Source organism: Mytilus trossulus, chromosome 3 (genome assembly GCF_036588685.1).
Source record: "Mytilus trossulus isolate FHL-02 chromosome 3, PNRI_Mtr1.1.1.hap1, whole genome shotgun sequence".
NCBI classification, from domain to species: Eukaryota; Metazoa; Mollusca; class Bivalvia; order Mytilida; family Mytilidae; genus Mytilus; species Mytilus trossulus.
This window is the reverse complement of record NC_086375.1, coordinates 74,631,470-74,650,700: the sequence shown is the minus strand read 5'-3', so window position 1 is coordinate 74,650,700 and position 19,231 is coordinate 74,631,470. Positions and strand designations below refer to the sequence as shown.

The 19,231-nt window shown below is 32.1% G+C and overlaps 1 protein-coding gene across 1 annotated transcript; it reads left to right on the top strand.

Moving 5' to 3' along the window:
- The first annotated feature begins 1,186 nt into the window (after positions 1–1,186).
- On the top strand, positions 1,187–18,759 carry LOC134712401 (leukotriene-B4 omega-hydroxylase 3-like). Its single transcript, XM_063573910.1, has 11 exons — positions 1,187–1,749; positions 3,861–4,008; positions 5,210–5,391; positions 10,249–10,373; positions 10,739–10,801; positions 11,170–11,293; positions 11,863–11,992; positions 15,315–15,441; positions 16,256–16,534; positions 16,700–16,765; positions 18,581–18,759. Exons 1-11 carry the CDS (start codon positions 1,567–1,569, stop codon positions 18,687–18,689), a joined length of 1,536 nt encoding a protein of 511 aa, XP_063429980.1. The 5' UTR covers positions 1,187–1,566; the 3' UTR covers positions 18,690–18,759.
- The last annotated feature ends 472 nt before the right edge of the window (positions 18,760–19,231 follow it).

Here is a 19,231-nt window from a genome sequence, read left to right as displayed (position 1 = left end):
AATTCACGAGAAATTGTAAAAAAATGACTATAAAGGGCAATAACTCCTTAAGGATCAACTGATCATTTTGGTCATTTGACTTATTTGTAGATCTTCATTTGCTAAACATTATTGTTGTTTACAGTTTATCTCTATCTACAATAATATTCAAGATAATAACCAAAAACGGCAAAATTTCCTTAAAATTACCAATTCAGGGGCAGCAACCTAACAACGGGTTGTCCAATTCATCTGAAAATTTCAGAGCATATAAATCTTGACATGATAGACAATATTTCCTATATCAGGTTTGCTCTAAATGCTTTGGTTTCAGAGTTGTAATCTAAAATCTGCATGTTACCCCTATGTTCTATTTTTAGCAATGTCGGCCATCTTGATTGGTGGGCGGGGTCGTCGTACACTTTTTTAAACTAGATACTCTAACAATGATTGTGGCCAAGTATGGTTAAATTTGGCCCCGTATTTTTCGCGGAGAAGATGTTTGTAAAAGCTATTATCGGTCGTCCCACTGTCTATATCACTCTGTTCAGATATTGTAAAATATCAGCTGCTTGACATAATATGAAGGCTTTTTGATCTCGTTCGCTACGCTCACTCGACAAAAAGCTTCATATTATGTCTCGCAGCTGATATTTTACGATATCAACATGCAGATAACCTGATAATCGGTACATAGACGACGACGACGGCGGATGACGGACGCCAAGTGATTATAATAGCTCACTTGGCCCTTCGGGCCAGTTGAGCTAAAAAGGTACACTCCATTTTTTTCTTTTCGATTCAACTGTTACCCATTTTTTGAATTTTTCTCCGTCCGTGGTATTTATTTTTTCTTTAAATCGGAGGTTATGCATATTCTACAACTTATGCAAAATAGTGTTTTTAAAATAAAATACTTCGTAATTGAGCAGAAATTTGACATTTAATTTTTGTTTGGTTCTATCAACTTTTAATTTTTTTGTTATTGTACTTAACATTACAGTAAGCATTTATCGCCTTCTCTAACAGAGATCGAGCTTCGATTCGTTTGTTCTATTTTAACCGGGTTTCCGCCTGTATTTAATTGTTTAATTCTGTTATATACTGTAAAGGACACTTTAACACACACAAAAACATGTCATGCAATAATATGAAAAACAAACATACAAACAAAGATTAATAAACAAAGTAAAACAACTGATAAATAGGACAGAGTTTTGTACATGTATATAATGTCATCAAGGTGTACATTAATGATGTGATCGCAGGTCAACATTACTGACAGTGATAAAGGTCAAATATAGGGTACATCAATTATCAGTATCATATCCAACGGGTACGAATTTGTAGTGTAAGACAATGATTTAATAAAAGATAATTAAGAAGAATCTACGAGTAATCATTCAAATTCATTCACAAATAAATATACTGTCTATTTGATATGCATTATGGATTAATGACCACGCATTACTGAAATTCTACATAATGCACTGGGTGTTAGACTGTAATGTTATTTTTAACTTGTCACTCTGTGGGAAACTACCTATAATAAGGTCGCACTAACGATTGTATACACTTACACTGATCATGGCGAACATAAGCCTTTTGTCAGGATCTGTTTATTCAACAGCCTTATTTGGAATTACTGTGTACATTTTCTTTGTTGTTATTCGATATTTAATAAAATTTCAACGAATGCGACATTTTTTCGATGCTTTGCCTGGATACAGCACGAATCAAAAACACTGGCTCCGTGGTAATCTTCATCTGGTATGTAAACATATTAAGTTCTATGTCAAGGTTATTGATAGAGTTAAATAAAGTATGCTATATACTGCCGGTGTGTAACATGTACAGTATATGTTATTTAAAAAAAAAATGTCGAATTTTCATTACACCTACATGTATGCTATCTTTTACGCTCACCTTTCCTGAAACAAAGTTTGAGCTTTTACCAGCATTTGGCTTCCGTCGTCGTCCGTCCAGTGTCAACTATTTGAGAGATCTTCTCCACCAATTGCAACCCCATTAAAGCAGAATGATCCTTTGGGTATCTAGAAAAAAGTTTGTATTTTATTTTCTGTTTCATCAACAACAACAAAAAAGCCGCCATAGCTAAAATTACAACTTAGGGTGAAATGCAGTTTTTGACTTATATCTTTCAAGCTAAATCTTTAAGATCAGATCTGAAGAAGGGTGAACATATTCATAAGGTCAAGTTCTATCAGCCGTGAAATTTGCAGATGACTTGTTGGATTGCTGCCAATGAATTGGTAATTTGAAGAAAAATTAATGAATAATTCCCCGCGAAATTCTAAATGGCTTATATACCCCGGAAACAAGAGCACTGACCCTTCATAGACTAAAAATAGAACATAGGGGACAAAATCAATTTTTTTTTGCCTTAAATCTAAAAAAATAAATCCTTTTTTGGTTATTTTCTTTAATATTATAATAGATAGAGAAGAAAGTATAAACGGCAATAAATGTTCAGCTAAGTAAGATCTATTATAAATAAGTCTATAGGGCATCAAGTGTATAGGTTGTATTTCATTCATTTAAAAACATAGCGACACTTTCTAAAAATAGACCATGGGGGTCAAATTAAGGTTTTGGCTTTCATCTCAAACAGCTAAAGCAGTGTAAAACTGACTTAGGTTTAAGTGTTATAACTGTTCTTGCTCTTTTTATATAGTCTTTTATCTTTATATTTAACATAATTTCCAAGGTGTTATCAACCCAGGCCGGTAGGGGAAAACTTGGATCATGCCAATTTTTCTTGGTGAAAAAATTAGATTTATCCAGTCCACCCGAACATTTTGGCATTGAGTAAAAGGACTAAAGGACATTTTGGCATTGAGTAAAAGGACTAAAGGATACTGGTATAAATCAATGAAATAATAAGAAGCATAATAACTCCGCTTATATGTATTAAACCGAGAACACAAACTCTCAACACCTCGAATTATATTACCAGTATTGAGTGCCTGTTCACTTGTTGTATGTTCGACCCGTGTTTTGTAGTTTTAAAGGTTTGTAGATTTTACTCAGGATATACAGCCCATTTACAAAATATGGAGATATAGTCTACAACCAAGAATAAAAAAATATGAGTACAGGTTCCTGGCTTGGATAAGTCACATAAAGACTGAGCGGAGCTTACATCAGTGTCATCCCTTAACCTTGGCCATTGGTTACAATCAGAAGACACCATACACACATAAGACGATGGTGTCACAACAAACTGTAAAATAAATTTGGAAAGGACTAGACACTGATCAGATATAAAGTTAACGTTAAAGACGACAAAACAAAGATTCTAAAATATTCTTCATGTAACAGCCACAAACGTCAAAACAAATATTTGTATCTACATGTATGAAACGATTTGGTAAAAGTAAATGTTTAAATAGTTAGAAATAATAAATCTCCCGACTTCACAATAGTTCAGTGAGCATACAGCTTAAATTCATTGAAATGTTAAACATGAGACACATACATGTATACTACTATACAAGTTGCACGGAAATGTGCACGTCTAAAAACCGAATACCACAAAGGACAATTAACAGTATAGTACAAAGTCCGTCTCTCTTATCGTAAAATCTAATAAAGGACTTTCTATAATAATCGATATACACTGTATCTAAACCAAGAAACATGAGAGATGATGATTCTAACATTACACATGTTAAAGTAGATACCCTTTGATGAATAAAACCCTTTCCGTTTGATAATAATTTACGAAAAGGTAGAGGTATACAGTCACAACTCTCGTGTTCGCCCACAGGAGATACTATCTTACTTCACTTTATATATATATTATATTGATGATATGTATATCTGTCAAAAGGTAATATGTTTTTTTCTCTTTATAACAGTATGTAAAAAATGATAGCATAGACGTAAATCAGATTAATACACTGACTCGAAGATTTCCTAAGTTCTACCGTGTATGGTTTGGACCATTTACACCTGTTGTAGCATTGGTACATCCAGATACGGTTAAGGTATTGCTTAAAACCGCAGGTATGTATTCTGTGTACTTTTAATCTGCTTAAGTTTCGTTATTATATCCTCGTCTTTCTACTATATGTTTTCTAATTTTGTTTTGCCTGACAAAACAATTACACGGGCAAGACAAATCGAAACTTCATTCCATGAGCGTCGTCAATATATACGATTGTCACAGTGGTTTAAGGTTTTCCAATTACCATTAGCTTTCCCAAACTCTATGGAAATTTTCAAAACAAGGACGGAAGCTTTTTATGAATAAAGAGATAGCATCCATAGCAGAACTCAAACACCAATTAAAAACTAAGAACGGACACGGGGAATGTGTCAAAAGGACTTCAACCCGACCATAGAGCAGTTAAACAGCCGGATTTTTCGAACTGAACAATTGCTATCAGTCGAACAGGAACTCACTACGTTTCTTGAAAATCCTATTTCATCATAGGTTTTCTTTTTTAAGGGATAGTGTTATTTTTCCCAGTAGTACGATATATTGTATTCCTATCATTTTTGTATTTATTTATTTCGGCAATTGTCTGGTCTTTTCGGAAAAAATAGTTTTTATTGAAAACTCTCTAAATAATAAATTGCACATCCTTATTACTCGCATAGAGAGAAGAAAAAATGGCAAATTAGAAAAGTGCATAACTTTTTAGAGCAAAATAAATGAGATGAAAAACATGAATGAAAAAATATGTGAGATATTTGTACAAATTCATATATACAATACAGTATAACACAATAGATTTTGATACATTTTTGGACTATTGGTCTTCTTTACGAAGATTCATTTCAATGGCAGCTTATATATTTAATTGTGCATGAGTCTTGTATTTTTTACTAAAAAAATCAAATTACAAGGAGAAAAGTTACATACAGGAGCATTCAAAAACCATAAAAATTAGAGCAGACAATACCAAGACTATAGTAACAAAACTAACAAACAAACTCCAGTCAACAATTATACACTATAGAGAAAAACTCAAGATTAAACAACACGAATTTTGCCAACAACAAAAAAACAGAAATAAACTATGTAAATTTCAAACTTTATAAAATAAATAAAAACAAGAAATCATACATAGCTTCATTGTTATAGTATTATTTTGTCGATAAAAAGTTTCCACAAGTGATTACTCTGGACGAGACATTTTTAGGAATGCATGTTCTGTTTTGTATACCAGTTAAACTGTTTTAATATTTTAATATCTTTAAGAGCCAAAACCTGTTGGTCACGGACCAACATACAGAACTCTGATTCCATGGCTTGGTGAAGGATTGCTGATAGCAGGAGGTTCCAAATGGGCAAGATCACGTCGACTTCTTACACCGGCTTTTCATTTCGAAATTTTGAAAGGATACCAGACAATCAATAACCAATGCGTAGACATACTAATAGTAAGTATTTATTTATAAAAAGTATAAAACAAAAATTTATGCCTGTGTACTAAATAACTTCTAAATGTAGGATCTCGTGTTTTATTTGTGTAAACATAACATGTTTAAGAAAGATTCTTTCAAATAGTCGAGCATATCTGAACGTAAAACTCAAATGTTTACGAATAAAATGTCGATAGTGATTACTGATAATTAGGTTTTCCACAAGGACATTCGCTTTTCTAATTGTTTATGAAGACACGCTAAGTCCGTTGAATTTACTGATTTCTGTTAGTCTTGGGAGGAAAGTATTTTTTTTACGAGTTGTAAATTGCTTCAATCTTTACTTCAGTAAAAAGTAGTCAAATAACAAAAATACGGAACTTCAAGGAAAAAGCAAAATGGAGAGTCTCGTACACCGCCACTGTGAAAAAAAATGAAAACGTTGACGATCGTAGTGCGATCGTATAAGGTTTGTAGAACGTTTTAAAAAGTATACAGGGGCGGCTCCAGCCATTTTAAAACGGTGGAGGGGGTCCAACTTTATGTCCCCATTCAAAAGTTGTTTTTTTTTATTTTATTTTATATAGTAATTATTTGTTTCCAGTTTAATTCGAATGAAAGGAACATTGTCTATCTGCAAGTTTTAAATCGTAAAAAGTAACACGTATATTTGTTTGTTTGTTTATAAAATAAAATAGAGAACACCCACTGATGGCAATTATAACAAACAATGGATATGTCATAAAAAAAACGGAAATCAGAAAAATTTAAAAAACATAAATCCCGAATTGTTAACTTCCTAAATATTTTGCTACAAAGGAAGCAATGGGAAAGGAAGAAATATAGAAAGGAAACGGAGGCGGGAAGAAATGCAACAACAGGAGTATGTACAAATGTATATTTAATATGCCAACAATAGGAGAATATTAATTCAAAATCTAATTTATATTAAAAACGAATATGTTTAAAGGAGTAGGTCCGGTAAGGGGTGATTTTGGTCTCAAATTTCAGGTTCATCTAACGAAAGGTTTTGAACACTTTTTAAACACTTAAGTGTCTATTTCACTTGATTCGATTAGTTTTTGTAAACAATTTTAGCTCAGATTTAGTCATTAAAAATCGTTCCGATTCAAGCTTAAATATGAAAAATCTATCAAATATGCAAAAAAACCACGTCAATTTTCAGATGGTTTTTGTCAAAAATGAAAGTGGCCGCATCCGTGTTCATCCTCAACCTATATATATGTTATGTTATATTATCAAAATTAATACAACTTACATTTCAATATTATAAATGGACGCGAATGCGGCAACTTTCATTAAAGACGGAAAGCATCTAAAATTTAACTAAAATACTAAATTTGTGAAGATTTCAGTAACTTAGCTTGACTTAATAATGCTAGTACCCGATATATCTGCATTGTACTGTCAAAAACCGTCCATATGTATGAAGCAGAAGCAATATACTTTCCAGAAAATTGCAAAAAAATACATTTTCACAATTTTGTAAAACTGCTATATTTTGGGGCCAAAAAGGGGTCTTACTGAACCTACTCCTTTGGAAATCAATGTATCGGGTTCGTTTAAGTGAAGAGCTGTCGAAAGGAAAATAATGAATTATGGTCTGGAAAGACAGATGAATATTCATTAAAAAAATATCTACACGACCACTTTGAGTTTTATTTTAAAAAAATATGCATTTTTTCCGACAAACCGAAATCGGTTACCAACTTCACAACAGTAAATTGACCTCATCAATAATATGCTTGAACGCCTGACACTTTATTTGAAATCGTCGAAATCGACTTATTTTGAGGAACGTCGTCAAACGCTTTTCGTGCAAAACGTTGGTCAGTATAATCGGGATAAGAACGTGCTATAATCGCTGTAGAAGCGTGGTAAGATCGAGTTGCAATATTATAACTCGTGGTTTGGTCGTAGTAAGAACGTAATGAGCGCAGTAGGAGCATGGTAATCGTAGAAAGAGTTGAGAACGTTGTTTAATCGTATATATCGTGATCATTGTAGAAGCGTAATGAGGACGTAGTATCATCGTGAAAACAACGAAAATCAACATTTTCATGCCGCTCATACCGCGACCTCAGCGTCTATCGTGGTCTAGTGGGACTTGGTCTCAAAAAGCAAAATTAAAAGCTCAAACACATTACACGAATTGAAAACAACTGCCATTTTCCTGAATTGATATACTTTTAGGCATTTCCTTATGTAAAAATGGTAAACTGCGAGAACTCTTTTTTTTTGTACTTTGTGTCGTTTGTTCTTATGTAGTTAGTTTTTGGAAAGATTAGAACTTGTTCTAAATCTTTACTTAGGCACCACCCTCCCTAACATCATGACAGGTTAGCTACTGTTACTAAATGTATTCACACTAAAATATAGTTCCCTATAGTTCTCATGTATGTGCACATAATACACAAATAAACTGAAAAAACTGGGTATATTATTGGAGCAGTTCATTCAAGAATGTCATTAATGTGTGTTGATGTGCAGGCTTTTTTAAAATCATTTTGATTAGGTAAGTGGGTATTGATTCAACTAGTATGATTTACAACTGTCATTATCACTAAACAATCAGAGACAAGGTGGACTTTTAATTACAATGCCCCACCTCCCAAACTGCCAATCAAATTGACCACATTACCTATCTACATCAGTCTTACATAATTGTACAGACTTCTCAAATATGCATCTAATTCTTAATACACAAGTATTTGACCTCATAATTGATTACACAAATGTGTGTATTATTTGTTTGATATTTATAAGGATGATAGATTTATTTATTGCCAATTACTTTTGATCTACATTACATAAAGTAATTCTGTAAATTATATCTGAAAGATAAATGATTAATGGAATAGCAAGATCTTAAAAAAATGAAATATGAATATAAATATGTATATATAAAAGGTATTCAAGTATGGCCTATTATAATTTACTTGATAAATTTCCAATAATCATCTGTAATTAATCAACAATTTAGATTAGTTCACTTTTTTATCAGGAATTGGCTTTAAACAGTTTTAAAATTTATAAACTTTTAATTATAAAAAAACATTGTTTATTAGTTTATTTCCCATCAATCATTATATCTATTTTAGTCAATTGAATTTTTATTAGAAGTAAATATATATTTTTGCAATCAAGAAAGAATCCACATTTCAATAACATTAGTTTTTTAATTAGTTTACGTTGAAAAATAAAATTGAAAATGCCCTGTGTTGAAAAATACATTAAAATTTGATCAAAAGGCACTCTAAAACTTTTAATTTTCAATGCCATATAACCTCTGTTTCAACTTACAAATGCCCCAAAACAACATTTTTAGATTATTTTTGTTGGCACTTTAAAGCTTTTAGCTGTTGGTCTAAATTTATGTCTTACAAGGATATTTGGTAACATTTACTAGAAGAATTTTTGTATTTTTTTGTTTTTTTGAAACATGTTCAGAACCGGCAACATAATTTCGATAAGATATAAACTGCAGTTTAAATAAAATTGTGCAAATTTAGAGACCCATATTATTTAATTTGAGCACCTTTATCCTCATACTGGAAAAGCAAGTTTCCTTCTAAAGACCTGCTGTAAATGCAATTTTCAGCAATAGTGCTTTATAAATGTTCATTTCCCCCCACCATACCTTAATATGAAATAATTCAAACTACTCTCCTAATCTTTCCATGAGTGATATCCATCACTTTGATTGTTTCTAGAAGTTATACATTCCGATATCCAAATTACAACTTTTGTAACAGTTTGTTCTTATGTTGTGCTTTTACATCTCTATCCCAAGGTAAGGGGAGGGTTGAGCGCATATAAGCATGTTTAACTCCTCTATATTTCGTGTGTGCCGGTCACAAATTAGAAACCTGTAATTCAGTGGTTTTCATTCGTTCATGTCTGTTATATTTGTTTATCGTTTAACTTAATTGATTTGTTATAAATTAAAACGTTAGTTTGTCATCGTTTGAATTGATTCGCATTTTCATGTATGGGCCTTTTGTAGCCGACTATATGGTATGGGTTTTTCTCATTGTTATTTATATCCATGGTAAAACTCGGAAATTAAAAATAATAATTGTTAAGGCAAAGGATGGTGAAACAAGGTGTCAGTGCTACTTTTTGGAGTATATTTAAAATGACAATTTGGCCATAATGTTTTGATAACGGTAATAAAGGAACGAATGCTACTTATACTTTAGTATGTATATATAGCTCAGATATACAAGTACGATAATATATTGATAATCATGGTCTGTGAGAAAATTCAGTTATTTATAAGAATGAATTTTATAACAGTCATACATATGTAATACGGATTCTGACTGATTAATGTCTTAAGATAGAAGGTCAAATCTTGATTCATATCATCAACGCAGTAGGTCTAATTCTCCAAGAATGTATGTATACCAATATAAAAAAGAAGATGAGTTATGATTGCTAATGAGATAACTCTTCAAAAGAGAAAAATACGGCCTTATTTATAAACAAAAAAATAACGAAAAACAAAAATGTAACACAACAACAAACGTCAACCACTGAATTACAGGCTCCTGACTTGGGACAAGAACATAAATACAGAATGTGGCGGGGTTAAACATGTAAGCGGGACCCCAACCATCCCCTAACATAGGACAGTGTAGTAACAATACAACATAAGAAAGAACTATAAATATCAAAAAGGCTTAACTCATCAGATAGATACACATAAAAATACATCTATAAGTACTGATCTAAAAGTATTTGCAGTCAACGACAGCTAGTTCAAAAACAATAAAAACTAATAAGTGCGAGTGAATTTGTATAATGTATAGTTAGTATAAATACGTGATTTATGTCCTGTCTCTCTTACAGAATATAATGGAGAAGTATGCAGATACAGGGGAAAGTTTTGATTTGTTCCAACTCATTAGTAACTGTACCCTAGATATTATTCTGCAGTCAGCATTTTCATATAAAACAAATTGTCAGCATGATAGGTAAGATACTTTTGCTGATTCTGTGTTTCAGAGCTTGAATGTCCACTCTATTTGGAATTAACTATAACTTCAAATTATTTATTTTCCCATCTAATTCGATATTCTAGGTTTTGGTTCATCTCTTTTTTATTTCCTTGAAAAAAGGGTTGTTACTGAAAGGGACTTTTTTAAACCATTTTTTCAAAGGTGATACCCCTAGTGCACACTTCAGTTGTTATTAAAACATGCACGTCGGACAGTTTTGAGTTTAACTTTTTCTTCTAGGTCGTAAATAAATCCCTAAATGGAATCACGAAAAGGTTGGAATCAAATTGCATTATTTTGTAAAAATATAGATTCACAAATAAATATTTTATTATTTGCAGACAACAACACTCCTATTGTAAGGCAATTACAGAGGTTACAAAACTTGCTGGTCGACGAAACAGGTACGTTAACCGATGCCTCCTTCTCATTCACACTTTTTGTGTTATATTCATTCTTTACTTTTGAATGAATGTGTTGAGTTACTAAATGAAAATAACAATTAACAAATTTGGTGCATTTGAAGCGCTCTTCTGGACACCATGAACGCTAAAAAAAACCAAGCAAACTCAAAGAATCTCTCATTTGCAAACATACCACATCTTTTTAAATATAAATACCAAAGCCAAGGATGCACTTGATAAACGTAAGAAGCAATATTATATAAAGTCCCTAATAAGCCTATTCAAATCAATCTTAGTACAACAGTGCCTTAGATTTGAACCGTTGTAAAAGCAAACTTTAGTCATTTAAATTTAGTTTTTATTAACAGAAATCCATTGATGATGTTTGATATCATCTATGATATGACTTCAGACGGGAAATTATTTAAACAGAATTGCGACTATATTCATAGTGTCGCAGATAGTGTGATAGATAGTAGACAGAAAATACTAGTAAGTATGATCTCAATGATAATCTTTTTCATGTAAATGTATTGGAATATGAGTTCATAATTCAATTTACAATAAGGAAACAGCATATATTCGAAACCTCACAGGCTCCTGTATATATAAATAAATTATTATATTCATTTACTCCTTTTAATTTCCTCTTGGAATGCCAAGTTGTTTGTATGGTCATATTTTCACCAAACAAATTAAAAGAAAACGATATTCGAACTTTCAACTTTAAAATTAAACTTAAACAAGATCTGCTTTAAACTCCTGTGCTCAATAACACGGTATTTTCTCACTTTTCAATTTGGTCGGATTCTTTTATTTATATGCATCTGCTTTGCCAATGAATGTAATTCATTGGATAATGCATACTTTAACAGTTTTCCTATTTATTGTATTTTATAATAAATTGGAGTTCAAACTTGTGTATCGTTACTTTTGTTGACTAGTTCTTTTCTCTTCTCTTCTATATATTTTTATATAGGAAACATAAATCAAGATTTGACCTTCTATCTTAGAGAAAAGCAGATGCATACAATCCTTGTATATCTTAGTCTTATTTACAGGACAATGGACAAAAAGACGTTAAGAAGTATTTAGACTTTTTAGATATTCTCCTTTCTGCTAAAGATGAAAATGGAATAGGAATGAGTAAAACTGATATAAGAGCTGAAGTTGATACGTTTATGTTTGAAGGTAAATGATTTCATATTTATTCTTTAATTGTTGACAGAATATTCCAAAAAAAACACGTTATCGTCGCCAGGATAAGTGGGTACCTTTGTCGGATCGACATCAACTCGAACAAAGTTATGTTTGTTTGTTTTACGTTAAATTGGTCACTCATTTATGTGTTACTTTTCTTATTGATATCGGTCGCTTAAATTTGTTGTAATTCGTAATGACGGTTTTTATGGTTCGTTTAACTTATATCGTTCGTTTAGGTGTTATTTTATATAAGTCGCTGAGATTTTATTAACTTGATGTTGGTCACTGAGGTACATTACATATTGGTTGCTGAGGTTTAATGAACTTTATGTTGGTCACTGATGTACATTACATATTGGTTGCTGAGGTTTAATGAACTTTATGTTGGTCACTGATGTACATTACATATTGGTTGCTGAGGTTTGATTAACTCAATGTTGGTCACTGAGGTATCTTATATATTGGTGGCAATGCTGAGGTTTGATAAACTGAATGTCGGTCACTGAGGTACCTTATATATATTGATGGCTGAGGTTTGATCAACTTTATGTCGGTTACTTAGGTACCTAACATATTGTTTGTTGCTTATGTTTGATTAACTTAATGTTGGTCACTGAGGTACCTTACATATTGATTGCTGAGGTCTGAACAACTTAATGTCGGTTACGTAGGTACATATATATTGGTTGCTGAGCTTTGATAAACTTTATGCCGGTCACTTAGGTACATATATATTGGTTGCTGAGGTTTGATAAACTTTATGCCGGTCACTTAGGTACATATATATTGGTTGCTGAGGTCTGAACAACTTTATGCCGGTCACTTAGGTACATATATATTGGTTGCTGAGGTTTGATAAACTTTATGCCGGTCACTTAGGTACATATATATTGGTTGCTGAGGTCTGAACAACTTTATGCCGGTCACTTAGGTACATATATATTGGTTGCTGAGGTTTGATAAACTTTATGCCAGTCATTTAGGTACCTTATGTTTGTTGCTGAGGTTTGATAAACTTTACGTAGGTCACTGAAGTACTGTATATACATGTAGATCACTTGTTTTTACTATATTGTCAGTCGCTTAGTTATGTTTTACTTCGTGTTTCAGTCGGTAAACGTGTTTTACTTTACGTCAAAAATTAAGGTTTGTTTTACTTTATATTGGTCGATGATGGCTGTTTTTACTTAATTTCGGTCACTGATGGGTTTTTTTTAGCTTTGTTTCGGCCTCCAATGTTTGTCCAGCACTATTTAGGTCACAGGGTTTGTTTTATTCAAGAAACCCTATGTTCGTGTATAAGAACGCATTAAAAGTACGCATACTCTTAGGTATTAAAAGCTAGTTTAATTTGTGCATGATTGTCCTCATAACTTTCAGAATAAAAAGCTACGATAATCAATTTAGATTTCTTAAAAGAAATCATCATAAGCTTTCGGCAACAGCAAGTACTTTGCTATAATAAATTCTTTTTTTGTCATTTTGTTAACGTTTTTGTAATTATTTTATGACTGGTCAGATAAATCGGTTCCCTTTAAAATGATATTTAAAGTTTGTACTAATGTTGTGCTGTTATTTCACTCTATTAGTTAATGGGAGGTTTAAACTCATGGCTAACCCCTCCATATGTTGTATGTGAGTGTCCAAAGTGACAATCCCTTTGTTCAGAGATAAACATAGATTTTGTTTGTCATATATGTTTTACGTTTATTGTTTTTATCATAAATTAGGCCTTTTGTTATGTACTAGATTTTTTCCCACATTTTGTCATTATATACACATGGAAAAAAGTATTGCAACAACAAATTGAAAATCAAATTCAAATTAAAAAAACACTCCTTATTTTTTTGTGATATAATTTATTGAAATAGAACTAGTGATTTTTTTTTATAACATCTGAGTTTATTCAATAAATATCGACTCGATAAGTTCTTATCGGCACATGCAGCTATTGAACTCGTAAACAATAACACATGTTTTTATCTTCATTGTTTTCAACACTTCAAATAACCAAGTTTATAAAGTTATGTGATTGACACCTTGTAACTTGTCATCCACAACTCATAACTGCAGCAAGATGGCAGATAATCAGCATGAGAGAAACAGGTATGTGGCTGTGATAATTGCACGTATTGTTGGTCATCACCATTTCATTATAAGTCGTTTTTGGAATAAAAATCAGGTAACAAACGATGTTAAAGACCTTCCAATATCCCTATAACATCTGCTAGGGAAAATCAAGCATAATGAAGGTTGGTCTGAAGGAAACCCATTGCAAATAATACAATCATAAAAAAAAGAGTGATGACCATTTAGGAGCCGTTAAACAAGGACTGTTCGATAACGGCTCATCGCTACTTATTATCGAGCGATGAGACCATTTCGGGGACCTTTGCCTACGAAAAAAGTAAAATCACAAAAAAAACTTAAAAGGGAAATCTAATCGAAAAGTCCATAATCACATGACACACAGTTGCCCGGATCCAATATAGTGCAGATATCGCCAAAGTTGGAAGTTAGCATCGTAGAGGAAGATTCTTTTTCAATGGAATTTGGTTTATCTTCCTTGGCCCGATCGTAGCCCGAATTTGAACAACATCGAGCATACATTGGACACTGTTGGGCGTAAAGTGCACGAAAGGACACCCAGTTCAAACACGTCATGAAATAAACAATATCATTCGTCAGGAATGGTTACTGCTACCTTGGCAACAAATTAGTCGACTTTTGGCAGGAGTCAGAAGACGTTAAGATGCGGTTATCTGTTTGAATTGAGGCTGCGCACAAAACACTAATTATTTGGCGTATCAACAATGATGTGAAAAAGCATCTAAAGATTAATTTCGAAATGTCTGACATTGTTAAGTTCGACTACAATGAAAGTTGTAAAAAAAAAAATTTTCATACATCTTTTGTTCGTTGTAATGCCAATGTTACCATTAACTACGTTTCAAAATTATTTTACAAATATTTTATCCTATTCCTATTTTATCCCATTCCATTCAAAATAAAAGGCTGATTTTTCAAGTGTTCAATACTTTTTCCATGTGTATATGTGAAAGGGCGTTTTATACCATTTTATTCGCTACAAGAAATGTTTTTTCATGATATTAAATAAATTTAAAAATAAAGATCTTAACTGAAAGACTGTCAGGTGCGATTTAAGTAAAGTCACATACGTTGATTTCACTTTCTTTTCACATTAAAATTCGTTTGAGGTGAAATTGAAGTGCCTGAAATTTCGCTATCAAAAAAATTCGCATTGAAATAAATACAATTACATACTAATCAACATAAATTATTATATCAGGACATGACACAACAACCAGTGCTATATCTTGGATCCTGTATGATTTAGCAAAACACCCAGAATACCAGAAATTGTGTCAGAATGAGGTCGACAAAGCACTTGAAAATAATCCTGGTTTTGTAAAATGGTACGTATAATACATAAAAAGTTAAACGTGTGTTTAATTGTCAAAGCTTATCGGACGTGAGTTTATTTTTGTTAGTTTAACTTTTTCGTAACAGTTTTCAAATGATTTGATATATTAAATCTTTTTATTCATTTAATTCCTGAAAATATGATCAGTTTTAAAATAAATGTATGGTATATTTTAATTTACCTATAACAATATTTGTACACTTTGTAATCATATTTAAAATCTAATTTTCCGGAGAGAAGATATGTTACTGCACATAAAACCTTTGTCTCTACGGAGGCGTGTCACGTTCTTTTTCAATGTTAACAAAAATACTTATGTTTTACCTTGATAATGATAATAATGTCATAATTGCAAGGTTTGACATTCACAGATAAAAAAGAGACACAAATAGCAAGATTGCAGAATGGAAAACAAAAGTCAGAAGTTGAAAAAAAAGACCGGCAAAATACGAGGAGAAGAAAACAACCGCTCACAAAACAAGACATAGAAACTTAAGACTGAGCAACACCAAAATTTCCAGCCGAATCATTTGTTAATTATTAAAGCATGATTTACAATATTTATCGTCTGAAAAATTAGAGAACGATGTCTTACATACCTTAAATCATTTAATTAACCAAGGGATATTTCGATACTGCATTTGGTCTGCCCAAAAGCAAATGTTAAATTGACTACTTAAGTTATATTCTTTAAGGTTGATGAAATGTGCCTGCTGTCAAAAGGTAGTAATCTGACGAATGGTCAAAATTTCATATAATATGTATATATGTGTGCTTCTTCATAAGAAAATAATAATTCTTTTCAGGGACGATTTAGGAAAATTCGAATTTCTAACACAATGTATAAAAGAAGGAATGAGGCTTCATTCACCAGTTCCCTTAATTTCAAGACAATCCACAAAAGAGTTCACCCTCGAAGGAATTACTTTTCCTCCGGGTACTTTTTTCGGTATCAACATATATGGTCTCCATCACAATCCTGCTGTTTGGACAGATCCAACAAAATTTGATCCAGATCGCTTTTCAAAGGACAATGCTACAAAGATGGACTCTTTTGCATTTACTCCGTTTTCTGCCGGACCAAGGTATGGTTAATTTATTACACATACACTGTAACATGATTAATATAAACACGTATGACATATTTGATATAAACAAATATAATATGTATAATATAAGCAGATAGCAAATCTTTCTTAGAGGAATAATATAATATGATTCAATCAATTAACATATCTATTATTTTATAGGAATTGTATTGGTCAACATTTTGCAATGAACGAAGAAAAGACTCTAATAACGAGGATTCTTGAAAGGTAACATTTAATTTATTATAATGGTTATGAAATCTATTTGATTTTTGTAACACACACTACTTTGAATAGCAACAACACATATAAGGCAATCTATACTTGACAATCGAAGTCTCGTGAGTTTAGCTTAAAATGTAAAATTTATCTAATTTCCCTCCACACCGTATATATGTAGGACTCAAATCTATGGTGGGTTCCAAATCTTTGGCAGATTCCAAATCTATGGTAAATATGACGTCATGCCATTGCTTATCTATGGCAAGTTTTGTTATTTCCTAATCTATGGTAAGTTTTTTAAATTTCCTAATCTATGGCGGTTTTTTTTGTTGTTTCGAAATCTATGACAAATGTTGTGCAAATGGAAAGCACTGCAGTACATATACGTCAAATTACTTGTCTTAAACAAGTGGAACTATACGACAACGGGATCATGTCTTTAAACATTTGTGAAATAAACATTGATTTCCATAATGGTCAACCAAACAATTTCGTAAATAACGAATTCAAACCTGAAAGATTGAAATGACGCGCCACGTAAAAATGTCAAAAAAATATAATCTGTGCATGGTTCCTGTTTAGCTCATTCATTAAACCAACTAGTAAGTCCTTTAAAAAATAAGAAGGCAGGTTTTTATTAATATCAAAAAGAAATAGAAATTTGAACAGTTTAAATTTTCACATAATGTTATTTCATCGTTATTACTTTTTTTTATTTTTATCTTTTGGTGACAATTTAAATCAAAAAGGTATCTGGTAATTTGATTTTTCAATTTATAAACTTTTCCAGCCGTACACTATTTATTATAACTCCTTTTTCTAAAATATCCGGTACTGAAAACAGCCGCAGTGTCATCATTCATCGGTCGCTTTGGCAGGTACAGCACATTTTGCCTTTTTTCCAGATAAAAGATGACATCATGGCTTTTTATAAACCATCCTTAAATTGTCAAAAGAAATACCTTCATTTGGAATTGTGTTCAAATCAATGGGTTCCACCATCGTTAGCGGCGGCGACGATGTAATATGGCGTTATTCAAATGTGACGTTATGGTAATTATCTGCCATAGATTTGGAGAAAACAAAAATCTGCCATAGATTTGAGTTGTTTGGCATTTGTAACGTCACATTTGCCATAGATTAGGAATCTACCATGGATTTGGAACCCGCCATAGATTTGAGTCCTACATATATACTTCTGTTATAACCATCATATACACCCGGGACGAAATGCTTGAGAAATCACCAATTACATGTGATTATGAGCAGTCTGAATTAACGGATTACGGATCAGATTTGTCTGTAAGGTCGACGTCGGCTGATATTACTTCATCAACTGTAATGTATCATGCAGTAGCAAATGTTCATTTCTAGAAACTTAAAATGACTGAAGTAAGAACTATGACGGACATTTGGGATCATCATAATGTAAATAAAGGCAACAGTAGTATACCGCAGTTCGATTTCTCAAAGTAGCATGTGATTTAAAGCAAACAAGTTGGCAACGTAAAAAGTAAAAAAACAAACAGAACTACTAGGAAACTCCTCAGCTGAAAGTGATAACATGTTAAATTAAACAAATCATTTTTCGTCTTACCTTGTCATCCTAATGTCATCATTCGTTATACCATGGAGGTATATTATAATAGCAATTATTATGTACATTTATGAGTCTGCGCTAAGTATAGATATATCGGGAGCTTTATCACGGTAGTGTAAACAAAGCGAAAGGAGCATGCCATATTAGAATTTGAACTTTCTCTTTGACTTACCCCCAATTAATTTTGATGTTGTCAAATTCTAACTATATTATAATTGTAGATTTACATTAGAACCTGATCCTGATCATACAGTTTCTCCACACATGGCAGCTGTTATGCGATCTAGAAACGGAATCAAATGCATTGCAAAACGCAGAAAGGAACAATAATAAGACAATTTCCCAACTGATTTAGCGATCAATGAATATTTCAATCCAAATTAAAGTATTCGACTCATCACTTTAGTTAAACAGTCAAAAGCTCATTTTGAGGGATTCAATCATTGTTCATAATATTTTCTTGAACAAACAAAAACATGTTGCAGTGAGAGCTAAACTAAGAATGGTTGTAAAAATAAGAAGACGTGGTAATATCCACCAGAAAAAAATGACCTTGAAGTCATTTATAGGTCACCGAACGCCCCTCGACACTTATCAACACAGAATAGTAAGCCTTAACAAGGCCCCGAAATGACAAATATAAATATTATCAAACTAGAAAACTGATGGCCTGATGTATATACAATGTAATGAACAAAACATGTAGTACAATGTACAGCAACAAACCAATAATAGCCTTCTGAATTGGGACAGGCACATATACACATAATATGGTAGGATTGACTATGATTGCTTCCGTGACCCGCTAATAACCCGGAGCAGTGGTGTAGCAGTACAATATAATACAAACTATAAAAATCAGTCAAAAAGGA

What these genes read in the sequence shown, in the direction of transcription:
- LOC134712401 (XM_063573910.1), top strand. Translation starts at nt 1,567, where the DNA reads ATGGCGAACATAAGCCTTTTGTCAGGATCTGTTTATTCAACAGCCTTA. An exon ending in TCCGTGGTAATCTTCATCTG is followed by an intron (nt 1,750 to 3,860) that starts GTATGTAAACAT and finishes TCTTTATAACAG; the next exon opens with TATGTAAAAAATGATAGCAT. An exon ending in ATAGTAGACAGAAAATACTA is followed by an intron (nt 11,294 to 11,862) that starts GTAAGTATGATC and finishes TCTTATTTACAG; the next exon opens with GACAATGGACAAAAAGACGT.